Genomic DNA, 17,986 nt, shown 5'->3' with positions numbered 1-17,986 from the left:
TGCTATTTTGAGAATATTTAACAATTAAAATTCTTCAGTGGAAAAGCTAACTGGGATTTTCTGTGGCCCCAGTTTTCAGAGGTAAAGGTCCTGTATAAATGATGTACTGCAACAGAAATCATACTGAGGAAGCTTTTAATGAATTGTAATGGAAAATAGTGGCCATGTTGGAGTTAATGTCACTTGAAATAAACACCAATTGCTTTTCTCAGAAATAGTACAGATATTAGAATAAAATCATCCATAGTGTTCAGGGTTCAGATATGTACTATGTACTAATCTTTCCTTTTAAATGAAAAATTGCTTGTTTTGTAGCTTTAAAGAGCATAAAAACAGCACTAAAAGCATTAGCACATAAGCAACATGCTTCTCACAGGGTATAGAAATACAAATGAAGGTGTACTTCAAATGGAGTACCAGCTGCGGAAGTTTCAACAGGTCTCTGACCAAGCTCATTCTATATATTGCAATTGAAAAATAAACGTTTGAACATGAATATCTTTTTATGTTTGCAGTAGGACATTTGGAAATCTTGGGTTCTAAAAATAATTTCAGTTTTTCACAAGAAAGTATTTTTGTGTAGCAGTTCTCATGCAGTAATAAAGACATGTTGTGGAAATTTCCTAAATTAATATGCCAAAATAATTTGAGAGTTGAGTTGAAATATTTTTAGAATCAATGCTTCTAGGTGGAAAGTAGAATTTTTCCTTGGAAAAAACAACTTTTTGCTTACTGGGAGAGAAACTTTTTCACACAATGTATATGACAACCTTCTGGCAAAGTGACAAAGCATTCCTTATTTAGCAGAGTCTTTTTAACATAGTGGCAGTGTAAGTGGAAACTTTCAAGGCCTTTAATTCAAAGGTTATTGTAAATAACAAAGTAATACCTCAGTGTTGGACCATTGGTATAGTGTTAATTTAAACAGTGGAACTGACAGTCTTTATTATGGGGTAAATAAATAAGCTGCTTTTGTCCCAGGTGTTAATATTTTTTTTGTTTTTAATTATTCTGAAGGAGCATGTAGGCAGCTCGGTAATTTTCTGCTTATTTCTCAGTGCTGAGCACCTCTGGAAGTCAGTTTATTGTCACTTGGATTCTGCAACGTGTGTTTAGGAGTGTTGTTTCAGGTGAAATAGGCAATACTAAGTCTCAAATCAGGCATATTTGACTTGACAGTGTTAGGTTAATGGTTGGACTCAATGATTTTAAGGGTCTTTTCCAAACTAAACGATTCTGTGATACTATTTTCAGTTTATTTGGCTATAAGCAAAGAAAGATATGCAGATAATTAAAAATTCTTACTTTGTTTTAATCAATTTGTAAAAAGCAAACTAATTTGTTACTTTAATCTTATTTCAGTTTACAACCAAGTATATTACAATCCCATTTCAGGGTAAGATAATTTTTTTTTTTTTTTTACCCTCCTCTTAACTATTTCTTTATTGCATTAAAGTGCTCAGTATATGTTTATATTATGAATAATTAATAATCTTATTTCCTTTCACAAAGAAATTAAATAATGTTTTAAATTTACATTCTTCAATAATAAAAATATCAGTGTCTATAGTCTAAGCATTAATAACTTAGCAGCTTCTTACACTTTTAAGGGGAACTTGTAGTTTTAATGGCCTTGCCTTCTCCATTCCTGCATATATGGTGTTGAACTGTAGAAAATATGACTGCATGTTTCTGTGGTGAAACATTAATCTTTTCGGATTAGGGTTTTAGAGCCCTAGGTTTAGGAAAGAAAAATGTATCAGCTGACTAAATCTAAGAGGAATATAACTGTAGACTTGCATTCAGCCAACTTTGTGAAGGTGATGTGTTGTTTCCGTATCTCATAGGAGGTTTGTGAGCATTTCTGAATTGGATTGACTAAAAGCAAATAGGAGTTCATGGTTTGCAATATTTTAATCTATATTTGTAGGTATTAACTGTGGTTATTATGAGAAAAAAAATCATGAAGAATACTGCATTTGGATGTTTAGCTTTTGGTTTTACAATTTGGTAACTTGGTTTTACATAGTTTGATATAACTGATTTAAGTATTAAAATCTCAACACATTTTATGTAATGCCAGGAATAGAATCTACAAGTACTGTTCTAATACACTCTCATAGTATTTATGTCTTAGTATGTAATTATTATTACATGTATGACTTTGTAGTTACCCATGGCTGTGAAAGATATGGTTATTTTAAATTCTGTTTTCTACAGTGGCTCTTAATAAGAATATTAAGCTGTCAGTGGATACTCTGGACCTGAGAAGGTTTGGCTTGTGGAGAAATGATAGTGGTTGTTCTTCAACAACGATCATTTTCCTTTGGTTGTCTGTGGATTATGTGGAAAAGATTGAAACCCAATTAGGAAAGTTAGTTATCAACAAGCCATGTGAGTAATCTCTTTCCTTTAGTGCAACAAAAAGGTCTAATATATGGCATGTCAATAAAGCGGCTATTTTACACTTGTGCTTCTGGAATACTGAGGAGAGCCTATAGCTTTTTAAAGATAAGTTGATCAGTTTTGCTTTTCTAAAATGCCTCGCTATACTTGTATTTGGAAGAAAATCTAACATAATGTGATTCAAAACTGCTGCCACTTAATTAAAAACCTTGTAACTCTGTTCAATTGTAATCTGTGTGAGGAGGCCTTGTAACACTAGGCTTTGTATAAAGTATCTCCCCCTTTAAAATAAATGGGATGTTTTTAGGTGTCCTTATTCTTGAGTAATGTATATGCTAGACGAAAGGGTTGGCAGATGAAGGCTGATTTGATCTTTGACAAGGCTGCATTGGGCCATTGCATTATTAGTTGAGAAAATTTTCACTAAAGGCTGAACGGGCTATTTAGCCTGTAGGGTCTTATGGACTGCCACTATTTGTTTTTCTAGGATGATGCTCTGTGCAACGGAATATAACTTTTGCTCAAATGTTCAGAGTGGCACAATCACACAAGGTTTTTACATTAGCAAAGTTCACATCTAAGAAAATGATATCCCATAACCTAATAGTTAACACTATCCATTCTCTCCTTTTTCCAGCCAAATCTAGTGAATTTGTATTTCTTGAACTGTCACAACCACTCACAGAATGTGATGAAGATAAACTGACTGAATTGATTACAGATGTGAGCAAGAAGAACAGAGCACCAGATCTCCCTGATTTTTTATCTTTGAAGCAAGCATTACCCTTGTTTAAGGATCTTTCTCCTGAAGAGAGCTCTTTCATGAGTTACAATAAGGATCTACTAAAGCAATATATGCCAAAAGAGAATACCTCAGCTGCTCATGAGCCTGCAGTTCAGGTTAGTGAGTACCTGTTGCTTGGTTTATCGCCACCTGGTGGCATTCATATATTCTAGTAAATTTTAGATCAGCCAGTTGCAGAAAATAAATGCTTTCTTAATCCATAGCTCACAAATCGGTCATGTTTGTTATTTCCCTCTCACAATGGGACAAGATTTGAAGTAAACTAGATTGTATTGATGGAAGGATAGCGTAGGGACCTCATCTGTAAGTGGCAAATACTGAAGCTTTAGGTTGACTCATGGTTGTGCATTCTTAGAACCACAGGGATTTCCTGCCTGTGTTGTGTATCCAGGACAGCAAGTTGGGAGTTAATCAAGTAATGAGTGATGGAGCCATTTTTCAGCTGAGCTGGAAGTTAAGGGGTGCAGCAGAAGAATAGCTGTGTGTCTTGCTTGTTCCAGGCACCTCTAGACATTCTTATGGTGGCTCCGCAGCTTGAAATGTTAAATGATTCCTAAGGCTGCTGGGGAGGTGGGACTGTGCAAATTAATGTGTTAATACACCTCTCTCTGAGGAGTAAATGTCTTAACCCAACCACACATTATTGTTGCTTCAGAAATTACATATACTTGTTCACATCACTAAAAAGCACAGAGACAACAGATGAACCTGGCTATGAAGCTGGGAATTTAAAACTTCAGCCAGCCAGTTCAAATCTATCATTTTTAGACAAATGGTTAAGAGCTAGATTTTCAGAGTTTCCAAGCATACACAGCTCCTAGTAAGACAATCCAGTGCTTGCCTCCATCCTTTCAGATCCTGTTTCTTCTCAAAACCAATTATTTGTCAGATGGCTGAATAAGGCTTCAACAGTTTTAGAGAGAGGTTATGAACAGATGAAGGCCTGCCCTAATTTTAAAACGGACATAACATTTTTATTGTGGCACATTTGCTTAAATATTGACATTTACACTTCTGCTCTCCAGGAAGATTCTTCTTCAGTGATGCAGGGCACTCCTGTGGGCTTCAGGCTTGGCTTTTGTGTATGCTGTTTTATGTGTCAAGCTGTGTAATGATTTTTACTGTTGCTTGGTTTTTCTCTGGTAGGAATCAAAACCAAAAGTGGCAAGGCCCAGTTATGCCCTTGCAAATAAGCAGAACAGTGGTTGCTATTGTATCTCTCTGTCCTCTGCACTGAATGAAGAATGGAAAGAAGTAAGAGAAACCGGAGCAGTTAAGAAGTAAGTACATTTCATAATAATGAGAAGGTGAAAACAAAACAAATAATATAAACAAATTGCTGAAATAAAAGCCCTGTCTTGGCTGCCATTCTCTAGTTGATTTGAAAGTGTTGTGTGAAGGGTGCTCTAGAAATCGAAAATATCACCAGATATGAATGTAGTTAGTCCTGTTTCTGTCTTAATAGTTAACAGACAAAATGGATGTATTACAGGAGGACAGAAAATCTCACAGAAATTAGAGAATACCTGAACTGTGAATACAAGCGCATATCATGGATGCATCAGTGGGGGGGTGGGGATCTCATGGCCTCTGTGAGTGTCCATCTAAGTCCGTATCACAGCAAAATTATTGCTAACTTAAGCCAAGCCTTTTTAAAATGTAAACCATGTTTTCTTTCACTGCTCTGTCACTCTCCATCTATTTATAACTAGGTTGTCATACAATTTAATGGTTAGTACAGGAGCTTGGTTACCAAAAAACATTAGAAAGTGAGAACACACAAATGTGTAATGCAGCAAGATACTAGGAAAGCACTGACATGCCTCAGTTTTGTCTGCACTACCCTTGTACTTCTAATACAGGAAATATTAGTGAAGCAGATTACCCTTAAGAAGAACTCTTGCATTTTACCATTGTCGAAGGTTAAGATTGCGGGGTGACAATAAAACCCTGGCAGATGTATTGTTAACCTCCTCTCCCCCCCCACTTCCCCCTTTTGCCCCTCCCTCTCCCCCTTTCCACTCAGCACAGGCGATCGGGAGGGGAAAAAAGGACAGAGAGAAGAGAGTTGGGAAAATTAACAATGTTTTACTAATGCTACTAATAAGACTAGAGAAAATAATACAAAATATACAAAACCAATCTTGAAAGTCTCAGCAACTGCAGAGCTGGCACCCGAAGTCCTGGATTAGACTCTGCAGCCAACCGGAGCTGGATTCAGTCTGTCACTAGGCCTCAGTTCGCAGGGACGTCTCACAAGGTCCTCTCCTAATGTCGGCCATAAGGAGAAAGGGCCGAGATCCTTGTGATCTCCCACTTTTATATGAAGTATTCACGGTGAATGGAATGTTATACACAGTTGGTCAGTTTCTTGGTCACTTGTTTCTCGTCGCCCCTCTCGCAAGATGTCCATCCATGCTTATCAATAGGTTTGCATTCCATTGCTAGGTTTACCAAAACATGTGTCTGGTTCTCCAGGAAAATGCAGCTAATATGAAGGCTTTAGCTGACAGGCAAAATTCACTGAAAGAGAAACTTGTTTTTAACAAAACCAGGACAAGCATCACTATTTTTACTGGCAGTATGGCAGTTAGTTTTGTTTCTGTTTAAGAGATTTTCTGCAAAAGCAAAAATGCTCAGTTCACGGTTCCAGTTAAATGATATGGTTGTTAATCTAGACCTTTTAAAATACATTTTAAATATTAGCATTAGAGTTAACTTGGGCAGTTTCAAACCACTTACAGTACATATGTTGCATGGTCTGTAAAGCCAAGTTTCCTGAGTGGAAATGTGGGAGTCCTTATTGGAGTGAACAGAAAATCACTGTTCATTTGTACTGTTTGAGAATATGTCCCCTAGTATTTCTTCCTATTTTATATAGCCATTTTCCAATTACTTTTATTAAGAAAACAAGGTGAAAGTAAAAAATAATCTACTTTTCAAAAGTTTTCACAAAATTTCAGTGTTCAGAGGGGTGCATACTTCTTCTGTAACCCTTAAGTATTGGAGTAAGAATTGGTAAGGGACTTCTGAATTACTCAACAGTTTGAAGAACTACCATTCTTAATGGGTTTTCTAGAAAACCATCTACATGTGGAACAGCCATGCGAAGAAGAAGGACATGTAAACCACAGTTTGTCACTGTTATAATGTGATGTGTGTTTTCTAGTTTAATTGTTTATCCAGCCCCACCTGCAAAAGGAGGACTGGGAGTCACAAGAGAAGACCTAGAGTGCTTAGAATATGGAGAGTTTCTCAATGATGTCATCATTGATTTCTATCTTAAGTAAGTAATCACAGCCTTAATTGTGCTTACTCTTCTTTTAGGGACCTGGTCTGGTCACCAAATGCGATACAACAAGTTTAGAAATAAGAGGGTGATGAGTTTGTAAAGTGTTCTTTTTTTTCTAAAGCTTTCGTGTATTCTCAGCAGTTTCATTTGTTTCAATTTCATTCTTCTCGTCCCTCTAAAGGGCTGTGATATAATCCAGACAGAATAGCTGGGGGTGGAAAAAGCCTCTTGGTGACCTCACAGAATAGAAAGTGCTGGGCAGTTTTAAGCAGGCAGTTGAACAAAGTAAGAGGGTCTGTACTAGGTAGTTTATTTACTAAGTCTGCATGAAGTGGGGCATCCTCTGCTATTCTGTGTAAGAGTTAGGAATTATGAGCCACAGCTCCTGCAGAAAGGAACACAGCTAATACTTCTTGAGGAAGTTGTGCTTGGCTTACCTGCTTCATGCCATCCTGCTAAAGTTGCTTGTGAAAGCAAGTTTTCCAGAACTAGCATTGTGGCCACCATTCCCTAAAGCTGAGGTTTATTTTCCCTGTGCTGACTGAAACCTAAGCAGAATTCTGGCTCTTTTGAAGGTTGCAAGAATTCTATTTTGCTTGGCATCCAGTGTGGCTGAGGTAACTGTGAGCAATAGGAAGCCAGTTAAAACTTCTTGTCTAGAGGAGTGGGAAAGGGAAACATGTACCAATTTGCTCTGAACTAGAAATAAATCATGCATTGTAGTCCTCTGAATAGCTGTAGCTTCATCTCACCAGAAACAGAAGATCTGAATAAAGGGATGTAATTCAATTATTGCAGCCCTCTGCTGTTCAAATTTGTTAGACTTCCCACATTCTCAGTTTTCATTCTGTTGCAAGCTATGTCATGTATGACTGTGTTGCCTAAGTCATCAGGTGAAGCTGGAGGCACCTTGTGTACAATGACTGCAATTTTGAGAGCTTTGGCCTCTAGGATGACAGAATAAACACTGAAGCTGATGGTTGTAGTAAAATGATCAACAGTAAAATCATACAGAATGAGTACCTGTAGAATATTTGTCTCAACTTTCATATGCATAACCTACAGAAGTGGAGAATTTATCGTACTGATGTGTTCTGTGCTTTTAGTATACGCAGGAGCATAATGCTCTGTAGGCTTATACTTGGTTAGGTTTTCAAGCCTGTCTTAATTGCAAGGGCTAGAAAACTGCTCTAAAAATAAATTCAGAAGCACTAATATTGAGCATAAATCTAAGATAATAAATAACTGCATTCTTAGTAGTTGCTTGGCTGCTACATACTTTCATGTCCAGCCATATGTGTATTGAATATAAAGTAGAGAGAAAGGTTTGGCATAGTTGGTGGCTGCAAAGACAACAGACAGTAAGCATAACCTGAGTATGATAAATCATTAAAATATTTGTTCTTCTTTTTTATCAGTGATGGTACTTTCTAGAAGAGAAGTTTAACAATTTTCTTCTTTCTTCTTTGGTAGGTACCTGTTGCTGGAGAAGGTGCCAAAACATCTTGCTGATCGTACCCACATTTTTAGTAGTTTCTTCTATAAGTGCCTGACCAGGACAGAAAAAAACTCTGAGGGGGATCTCAAAGTTTCGTAAGTTCATTTAAGACACCGTTATGACTAGAAATAAGTGATCTATTGATGCCACTTGGAAGTTCTGCAGATCATCTCCTGATTAGCCCATAAAACAGTGTTCTCCAAAGGCTTAGGGGTTAAATGTTGTAACTCACAATTTAAGCATACTGGTGTTTTTCATTAAAAACTACATGTGATTCATACTGAATATGAATTAAAATGTTATTACCTTTCTCCAACTTTTCTGAATCTTTACTTCAGACAATTATTTTTGTATTTTGATGTTTTTATTACAAACTCACAGTTTTGCAATGTATGCATCATTTTAAGAAATTGCACTTCTAAAAACATTTTTAGATTTACTATGTATTTCATTTTACATATTGGTAAAAAGTGATCCAAATTTTTAGGAAGAAAATTTTTCTTAGGCACCAAGTTTACACCTTTGTTTTTTAACACTTAAGCACACTGGAATTGGAGAGTTTCACGAAATGGTATCAGTAAGAGCTCAAGAAACCCTGAGTTTTGTTTCTGAGGTTTTTCTTGCATAAATTCATAGTAGAATATTGGGCTCTGTGCTGTTGTAAATGAAATTAATCTCAGCTGATGTAGCTACTTAATTTAAAAGCCCTTTGCTTCTCTTTCTTCACACTGCTTGGGCAGCAGGTTGAGAAAGGCTCTTCTGTAGGTGCTTTCACACAGAATCACAGAATGTGAGGGATTGGAAAGGACCTCGAAAGATCCCAGGCTGCTAACATGCTTTTCCCTTTAAGTTCCCAATGCTTCTAGAGTCATGTAGCAGAGGAAGTTTGTAGCAAGCCTTCATTTAATGCTGGCCCATGCAGACTCCCAGAGCAGCTTGTTATATCATTCCTTGCTCCTTTTCTCCCATTCCTCCTACACCAAAGTTATGTTTCTTGGTCACAGATGAGGATGGAATCAGAAAGGTCATAGCGATGTCTCCTGAGTAGAGTGAATTTTGCTTTCGGATCATCTGAACTGTTGGTTTGTATTTCAACTTGTGCAAACTAAGAAAGTTGAAAACCTAAATGTAGGTTTCTTGTCAAATTCTTGTTACTCTCCCAGTATCCTGTCTTCATGTTTTATGTCTGCAAGTCTGGAAATGAAATGTGCTCAAGCATTTAAAGCTTAGGACTAGAGGGAACCTGTGTCAGTTGTAGCTTTGCTACAGATGTGTTACATGACCCTGTGCAAGGCATTTAGCTTTTTCCTTCAAGAAATAAGGTTGTTTAGACAGGGCTTCAGAAGTGGTTTAATTCATGGATGTTTGTCAATTGCTATAGATCTGTTTTCACATTGTCTGGTGTTCAGATGAGATTTTCGCATTTAGTGCAGTAAATAATAATTACTGGATAAATAACTGTAAGAAATCCTTTCAAATCGGTGGATGACTTTTTCCAGAAAAGTTTAAGATGGTTTGGAGTCACTTGAATTTAATGGTGTGCTCATTTATTCTTCTCTCTGTTGGGGAAATTTCAAGAGCAAATGAAAACCCATTGAGGGATTGGGAAGATGTAGGAGTGCTAATCCCTGTACCTTGCTTTAACTAAAAAGAACAAATCCAAACATCTGTCATTTGGTTTCTGCAGACAAGCACAGAAAAGACACAGGAGAGTAAGAACATGGACTCGTCGTATAAACATCTTCAGTAAAGACTACATCTTTGTGCCTGTGAACGAGGAGTAAGTCTATGTATTTTCGACACCTTTTCAGATATTTAAAGATTTAAATTAATGTTGTGGTGATAAAAGGATTTATGGCTGTAAACTTGGATTATTGGAAATGAACACATTAGATGTTGAAGTAACAGATGTGGAAAGAGTGATTTTGAGTCTCTTAAAAAACGAAACCTCTTATTTAGCTGTCTTCAGTAAACTTTAGTTTCTGTTTTACTGAAAATGGCTTTTATGTATTTTTCAAAATAATTTGTATGTCATTATGATGATTCCTATGCACTTACGTAGTATTTCTATAAAGAAATAACAGCAACTCATAGTGTTAATGGATCAGGAGTAGTGTAATACTTCTGTGGTCTCTGCCTTGGCCTAGTTGGATAACTGACCTGCAGATGGAAACTCCAGTAAAACTGAATAGTCATTGAGAGTTATATATGCAAAACAGCTACAGAAAGCAATAAGGCTAGACACATGCTTATACCCTCAGCTATATCCAAAACTGGGATTGCCATCACAGATTATTTTATTACTTTGTATTTTTTTAACAGTGTGGGATGGGTGGTCACTGATATGTTGATGTGGTGGGGTTGTTGTTGTTGTTTTTAAAGGAATTGATACTTACTTTTGCTGTTATGCCACAATGCAAAGTAAAAAAATGAGTGAGAGTATTAGTATGAGATGCCAGGAGGGAACATGGCAATGATGGTTATGTGTCACAAAACAGATGTCCATGAACTCTCGATGTTATAAAAACTTTTCATATCCTTTTCCTAACCAAATGTTGCAGAGTTTTGACGTTTTTCCCCCCCCTCTCCCCACTGCTGGGCAGGTCTCATTGGTACGTTGCAGTTATCTGTTTTCCTTGGTTAGAAGAACCTGTGTATGAGGAGTGTCCTCATCAGAATTCATTATATCACCAGCCTCAACAGTCTCCACTTCAGTCAGAGAGTGAGAAGACTAGAACTGGTTCAGTGTTGGCCTTTCCTGGTAACTGCAAGGATGAAGAAAAAATGGATGCTAACAGAAGTTTATTCTCAAAAGGTGGGTAATCTACAAGAAAATTGTGTCAAGTCATTTACAGTTCTAATAGCATCTTAATCCTTGAAAGAGAGATATGATGTCTTACAAAGTATCTTTCTCGTCATGATTGATGTTATATGTTTTTGTATTACCATGCATAACAAGAACTGCAGTGCATTCTTCTTGTCCACAACTCTCAAATGCTGGAAGGGACATACAAAATCAGTGGCTCAAATCCCATAATGAATGGAAAATTCTTGGATTTCAGTAAGAATTTTACCACAAGGGAGGGCCCTCATGAACGCTTAGAATGGAAGCAAAATTAGTTTAGACTTCACTGTTGTATTTTGAATACTAATAATAATGAATTTGAAAATATTTCAGTTAGAAAATATATTTTTAAGACTTTTTAATTTGTTCTTTTCTACTAGGTGGCAATGAAATTGCTGCTTCTGCTTCAGACCTCGATTCAGGTATTTCTAAAGTAAGTGCCTCTTCATACTGACAGAGGAAACAGGTATTACTCTATTTCTGAAGGCTCTTGAGACATGACCATGATTTGGTATCATCTTCTTTTTGCAGCAGCTGTCAAATATTTCCGTGACCTGCAGCACGTGCAAGGCACTTTGAATTAGCCTAAAGTCCTCCTTTGCTTGCCTATGTTGACTGTGCTGCGCTTTCATGTGTTTTAAAAAATTATTTATTAATTTCTTCATTTCTGAAGTGGGACTCTCTCTGGCTTTACCTTTAAATCTATGAAGACATTTGAGTTTATAATTATAGGTTTTATAACATTATTTTTATCTTCTCCTCTCCTAGATCTCCCTAAGTAATTCCAAAAGGCAGATTTGCAAAAGGTACGTTTATGTTTTCCTACTAATATTGTATCATTAAATTATATTAAGAAATTCTGCAGTGATTCAATTATTTGTTGTAAAGCCACAGCTGTAGAAACTTGTCCATTTTTTCCATGTTTGTTCAGATATTGATGCTCTTGTTAAGCTATATTCAAACAAAATATTTGCTTGAATAATGTTGGTGATGAAAGACTACAATGTTTTTTTTTGTTTGCTTTTGTTGTGTACAGGCCTTGTATACTCATCTTAGATTCTTTGAAAGCTGGTTCTGTGCAGAAAACAGTTCAGATTTTGAGAGAGTAAGTAGCTACAGTTTCTGTTTATTACAAAGAGATGTTGCTGGTCGTATTTCTACGTTCAAAATACTTCTATCTAGAATGATACACATTTCTAATGCTAAATGAAAATCCATTAGGAGCCACAACAATGAAAATTGTAATGGCAATACAGAGGCTTGTGGGAAAAACCTGTTTTTGTTCTGCAGGCTTGTAGTTAAGATTTTAAAATGTCCTGGTATCCTAATAGCTTGAAGAAACTCAGCACAAATAACTGTTTTTAAATAATGTCATGCATCTTCCTGGTTTGTATGTTGCATATTATGTGGTAGGGATGCAACAGAATATTGGATAGTGGACATTGTGTTGTTCCTTGTATTAATTTCTTTGACAGATTCTGGGAAAAAAAATGGTGGAAGCTATTTTAGCTTTTTGGTCAGCTTCAGAGCAATATTGAGTAGTATGACAAAAAGCATTGCACTCAGAAGTTATGTCTCAAGTATTTAATCTGTTTGCTTTCTTTTGTAGGTACCTTGAAGTAGAATGGGAAGCTAAACGGAAAACGCATCGAGAATTCAATAAATCAGCAATGATTGACCTGTATCCCAGAGTGCCTAAACAAAATAACACCAGTGATTGCGGGGTCTATTTGCTGCAATATGTGGAAAGTTTCTTGCAGGTACAAACGGAAACCTTCCCCTTTCCCAAAATGATGTTAAATCCAAGAAAACTATTTCTGACGGAAATAACCAGACACAAAAACCTGTGACGCTCAGCCTCAAAAGTGTCAAAGCAACTTGGGGAAGAGGAGATAAACCCTATTCTTCAAATAGTGGCAGGGGTCTTTGTATCTGGAGCACAGACATTTTCTCATTTGTGTTTGTTGGCAAACATTTCAGACCTTGTAGCTTAATGTTGCTTTTATGTGGGCGCACGCAATATCCCTAACTATTTGGGTGTATTGGGAGTCTAGTTTACACGTTTCTGACCTGTAGATGTTGCAAAGGCATCTATTCTGTGCCTCTCTTCTTGTAACCTTTAAAACTTGGGTCAACTTGTGCATTGGCCTTTGAGTGACTCTCCTGGCAGCAGCTTCTGCAGAGAGAGGGAGGTGGGAATCCTTAAAAGGGAATTTACTGAGCTAAGGGAGCCTCTCTTTCCTCTTCAGCACATGCCTTTAAACATCTGCAGTTGCTGAGCTTCAGGGGCTGTCTTTTAGGGTGTCCTCAGCTCTCCCTCCCCCTGATCAGTGCACTGCCATCTTGCTCTGGTCCTTGAATGGCTCTGCTTGCTTGGTGCTTATACGTGTTAGGATGACTGTTGCCAGCAGTTTGAGGGAGGTGATCCTTCCCCTCTTAGCGCTGTGTCCAGTTCTGGTCTCCCCAGTATAAGAGGTGGTGCTATTGGAGCAAGTCCAGCAAAGGGTCACAAAGATGATTAAGGTACTGGAGCATCTCTCCTATGAGGAAAGGTTGAGAGAGCTGGGACTCTGAGAGAAGGCTCAGGGGCATCCTACCGATGTGTACAAATAGCTGAAGGGAGGGTGCGAAATAGACAGAGCCCTCTCTTTTCAGTGCCCAGCAATAGTACAAGAGTCAGTGGATGCAAACTGAAACACAGGAGGTTCCCTCTGAACATCAGGAATTTTTTTGTTTGTTTTTTGTTGTTGTGGTTTTTTTGTTGTTGTTGGGTTTTTTTGCTGTGAGAGTGACCAAGTACTGGTGCAGTTTGCCCAGAGATGTGGGGTGTCGCTCCTTGGAGATATTCAAAAGCTGTCTGGACGTGGACCTGGCAACCAGGTCTAGGTGGCCCTGCTTGAGCAGGGCGCTTGGACCAGGTGACCTCCTGAAGTTCCTTCAACCCTCAACTGTTCTGTGATTCTGTGATAGATGGGTTGAGCTTTTGTGTAGGTGGAAAATGAAGTTCTTTCCCAGTGCTTTTGAACTGCCCATTCTCTAACAGTGGGGTCATGTTCTGCTTGCAGAAGCAAGGCCAGGACAAAGTGACTGTAATTTGTCCTAAACATACCACTGCAAATGAGGATGTGTTTTTCACTTCGCTTTTTCAATTTATCATATACTACTTTATTAAAAGGAAGGAGAAAGTGGAATGCACGCATGACAAAAGAATGAAGAGGGGAAGAGGAAAAAAAATTTGACTTTGGCAAATCAGATGTGGTGTTTTGGTCTTACTGCCAAAGCTGCCAGCATCTCTCAGACATTTCCATTTGCTGTCCTCTTGTTTCTGAGTTCTCCCCTTCTCATGTCCTGCTCAGACTGCCAGCAGGGTTCTTGCTTCTTTGTTGTCTTCTATCAGACAGACCAGCTCATGACAGAAAAACACATGCCGGAGGCACCAAAACCTCAGCATGCTTAACTGCTGCATGCTTGATCCTTTCCTAGAGTGTGATTCTACATGGGTGTTTTGTGACCAAAGTGCACCTGTCCCTTGTAAGATATTAAGAGTATGTCCAGTTGTGTTGAATACATCGACTCTGCCTTGAATATGTGCTCATACTGATGTATCTTAAAGAGAAGTGGTGATACTCATGGTAAACAGCAAACAGGTTATCTTGTGGTGAGGGTATGTATAAATGGGATTACCATGGAGGAGCTGAAATTTGACTTTGAAGCCTGTTACTGTCTCATGGAGACTTGTTTGTGCCTCCTTGGTCTCAGCAGCAATGGTGGGGTTTGAAATTATTTTCGAAGGTTGCTTTAGGAAATTTATGCTGTAATTATTCCTTTTTCTGTTACCAGAATCCTATAGTTAACTTTGAACAGCCACTGCATCTGGAGGACTGGTTCCCTCGTCAGCTCATCAGAAGCAAAAGAGAAGAAATTCGAGACCTGATCTTGCAACTACACTTTCAACAGCATAGCGGCAGCATCAGATAATCTAATAAACTGGACCTGGCAAAGAACATTGCCATATAAAGTAACTGGAACTCTGCATAGCACCACAAGTAGTATTTTGTTTGTTCATTGTGTTCAGCCTGGAGAAAAGGAGGCTGAGGGGGAGACCTTATCGCTGTCTACAACTATCTGACAGGAGGTTGTAGCATGGAGAGTGTTGGTCTATTCTCCCAAGTAGCAAGTGGTAGAACAAGACGAAATGGCCTCAAGTTGCAACAGGGAAGGTTCGGGTTGGATATTAGGAAAAAATTCTTCACGGAAAGGGTTGTCAGACATTGGAACAGGCTGCCCAGGGAAGTGGTGGAGTCACCATCTCTGGAGGTGTTTAAAAGGAGTTTAATGAGATTCTTACAGACATAGTTCAGTGCTAGAGTTAGGTTAGGTTATGGTTGGACTCCATGATCCTGAGGGTCTCTTCCAACTGAAATGATTCTATGATTCTATTTATTTAAAGAATTTTTTTCATTTGGGTTGTGCAGTCGTAGAATGCAGTTGTGGTGCAGAAAGGAGAAGGTTGTAAATAAAAGTGTAAATAGGTAAGTTAAAGCTAATACATATGGACTGCTAATGGATTCTTTACTTGGCATATGAAAGCTGTGTACACTATGTGCCACGAGGATGTAAAAATATTTTAATCTTCTGGACCATGTTCTTTACAATCCTATATGTACATGGATTATCATGTAGGAGTCAGGCCTGAAGACAGGATTTTGACCCTATGCTGTGCCTCTTTCGATTTTGCAGCTTATGCGAGTAGAATGAATACTGTGTATTCAAGGCCAAGCTGGATGGGGGTTTGAGCACCCTAGTCTAGTGGAAGGTGTCTCTGCCCAAGACAGGGAGGTTGGAACTAGATGATCTTTAAGGTTCCTTCCAACCCAAACCATTCTGTTGTTTTAATTTAAGAATATAAGATTGACTCTTGTTAGAGATGTATTTTTTGTTTTGTTTCTGATTATACACAGAAGTAGTCTGCATGTGTCAGAAAACTCTGCCAAGATTTGAAGCTACTGAGATTGAGGATGTTTTTGTTTTGTTTTCTCCTCACTAGATTTTTTTCATCATAAAAATTTACTTCCATGACTGGAAGACATTTGCTTGAGAGTGACCACTGAAATGTTTTAAAGTCAAGAGTAGATTTTTTTAAAGTATTTTTATGTGTTGTGTTTGGTTTTTTTTTTTTTTTTCTTACCAGAATTTAGAAATCATCTTACTTTCGGATTACATACCAATGTAATATATGTAGGTATTAGATTTTTTAATCCTATTCACCTTATTTTGAGGAGTTATTCCTGTAAATCTTATGGCATCACCTGCATCAGAAAGGCAAGCAGGTCTTGCTTAACAACCTCAAAAGTTTGAGCTGTTTTACTGAAAAGTAAGGCCATTTTCATTCAAAAGGGTTGTCAAGTCATATATAATATGTATTTAAGATATGTAATTTACATTGCTCAGGAGAATTCAGTAAAGACGCCTGATTATTTGAGCGTTTGAACTCGCACTTGATTTGATAAACTAGCACAAGTTTATTGTTGCTGTAATATGTATTTCTGTAGTTTTTTCTCAGTGATCACATAAAACTTTAATAATGTTTTGACATGTATGCACTTTTTTCTGTAGTTACTGCACAGTAGGAGGTGACTGTTTTAAAGAGGATGCTTTCTCTTGTTCCCTGCTGTAAGTAAACAAGTGTCATCACACCCTTCAGAAGGACTGTGTGTCACATAACCACAAAAATCACCTGCATCATAAATGCATCTACGAAACCAGAGCTCTTAAAGCTGGAAGTAGGCTAGAGAGTTAAAATAAAAATAGAGGACAGTCCAAAGATTTGAACATTTTTCTGGCACAGCAGAATTCTCAGAGCCCCTTCCTTCAAGACAAGTCTGAAACCTAGCATTTGGAAAATACAGTTATTTCTTCAGGTTCTGTGCAGTCATCCAAAAAACCCCCAGCATTGTTTCTCAAACCAGGAAGCATTCTATCTGGAGAAGAGAGGCAATTTTAAACCAAAATAACTTTCTGAGAGCAGTTACCTTCTGTATAGCTGTGAGCAGCCTAGTGCAATCATTGTGTGTTTTTTGTCTTTGTTGCTACTTTAATTCTGTAGTTTGTCACTACCCTCCCACCAACACCTGTCTCCCTCATGCCAGAGGTTTTGAGGCTTTCATCATCTAAATCGCAACATCAGCATTACTTACAGGCATAATCTGTATATTTCTTGTAAAACAGATGAAAGATAAAATGCAGAAATGTGTGCCCTTTCTCTGCACCTTTTTCATTGATTAATATTTTTGGTGTTCCCTTAAGAACAATAATTTGGTCTTTTTCTTATGGTAAAGTTAGTTTTTATCATAAAGTAATTTGCTATTTTCTAGTGACTGGTTTATAGATATTTAAAAGCAAAAGTCACGTATAAACTTTTCTAAATTGGTTTTATAACATTAAAGGATTGCCTTTGTAAATTTGTTAGATATGTGGTATGAGAATGCCAATACATTTGATATTAAAATTATCTCCAGAAGTTGCTGAATGTGATCGTTGCCATTCTTTTTCCCAGCTGCCACAAATAGCTAGTGAGCTAAGCGTAAGATAGGCCACTTTACTATTGTTAAGATATATACACGGTATGTGTCCTTATCCCAAATTTGTACCAAAGGGATGAGTTGTTTTCCAGTCCTTGTGAAGGCATGCAGCTAGTTCGCAGCTTCCTGTGGCAGGTAGAGCTGCTTTTCGACTCAAGAGCCTTAGTTGTTTTCTGTAGTTAGGCTCACAGTCTTGGCAGCCTGAATGACAAGCCTGGGAAATGCTGGGGTCCACCCGCTGCAACTCGGTGACAACCAGTGATAGGACAAGGGGTAATGGGTACAAACTGGAACACAAAAGGTTCCACTTGAATTTGAGAAGAAACTTCTCAGTGACGGTGAGAGTGCCAGAACACTGGAACAGGCTGCCCAGGGGGGTTGTGGAGTCTCCTACTCTGGAGGCATTCAAGACCTGCCTGGACGCCTTCCTGTGTAACCTCATCTAGGTGTTCCTGCTACGGCAGGGGGATTGGACTAGATAATCTTTTGAGGTCACTTCCAATCCCTAACGTTCTGTGATTCTGTGAACTCCACCCCATTCCAGCCACTTGCATTCAAC

General features: G+C 37.9%; 1 protein-coding gene across 7 annotated transcripts in view; it reads left to right on the top strand.

Moving 5' to 3' along the window:
- The window catches only part of SENP7 (SUMO specific peptidase 7), a 41,181-nt gene extending 23,812 nt beyond the window's left edge, over positions 1-17,369 (top strand). For 5 of the 7 annotated variants that reach the window (XM_082043018.1, XM_082043016.1, XM_082043015.1 and 2 more), the window contains 13 exons: positions 1,363-1,396; positions 2,221-2,394; positions 3,044-3,306; positions 4,358-4,491; positions 6,381-6,497; positions 7,977-8,096; positions 9,689-9,781; positions 10,605-10,816; positions 11,227-11,279; positions 11,615-11,652; positions 11,883-11,951; positions 12,456-12,606; positions 14,687-17,369. In XM_082043018.1, coding sequence (XP_081899144.1) covers positions 1,363-1,396; positions 2,221-2,394; positions 3,044-3,306; positions 4,358-4,491; positions 6,381-6,497; positions 7,977-8,096; positions 9,689-9,781; positions 10,605-10,816; positions 11,227-11,279; positions 11,615-11,652; positions 11,883-11,951; positions 12,456-12,606; positions 14,687-14,824 — 1,596 coding nt within the window. In that variant the 3' untranslated portion in view covers positions 14,825-17,369. Of the gene's footprint in view, positions 1-1,362; positions 1,397-2,220; positions 2,395-3,043; positions 3,307-4,357; positions 4,492-6,380; positions 6,498-7,976; positions 8,097-9,688; positions 9,782-10,604; positions 10,817-11,226; positions 11,280-11,614; positions 11,653-11,882; positions 11,952-12,455; positions 12,607-14,686 lie in introns of those variants that run through there. The other 2 variants (XR_014183110.1, XM_082043019.1) reach the window with 2 other exon arrangements.
- Positions 17,370-17,986: the final 617 nt, after the last annotated feature.

Source organism: Streptopelia decaocto, assembly GCF_964273445.1.
Source record: "Streptopelia decaocto genome assembly, chromosome: 1".
Taxonomy (NCBI): domain Eukaryota; kingdom Metazoa; phylum Chordata; class Aves; order Columbiformes; family Columbidae; genus Streptopelia; species Streptopelia decaocto.
The sequence above is the reverse complement of the archived record's forward strand: the minus strand, read 5'-3'. Positions and strand labels throughout refer to the sequence as shown.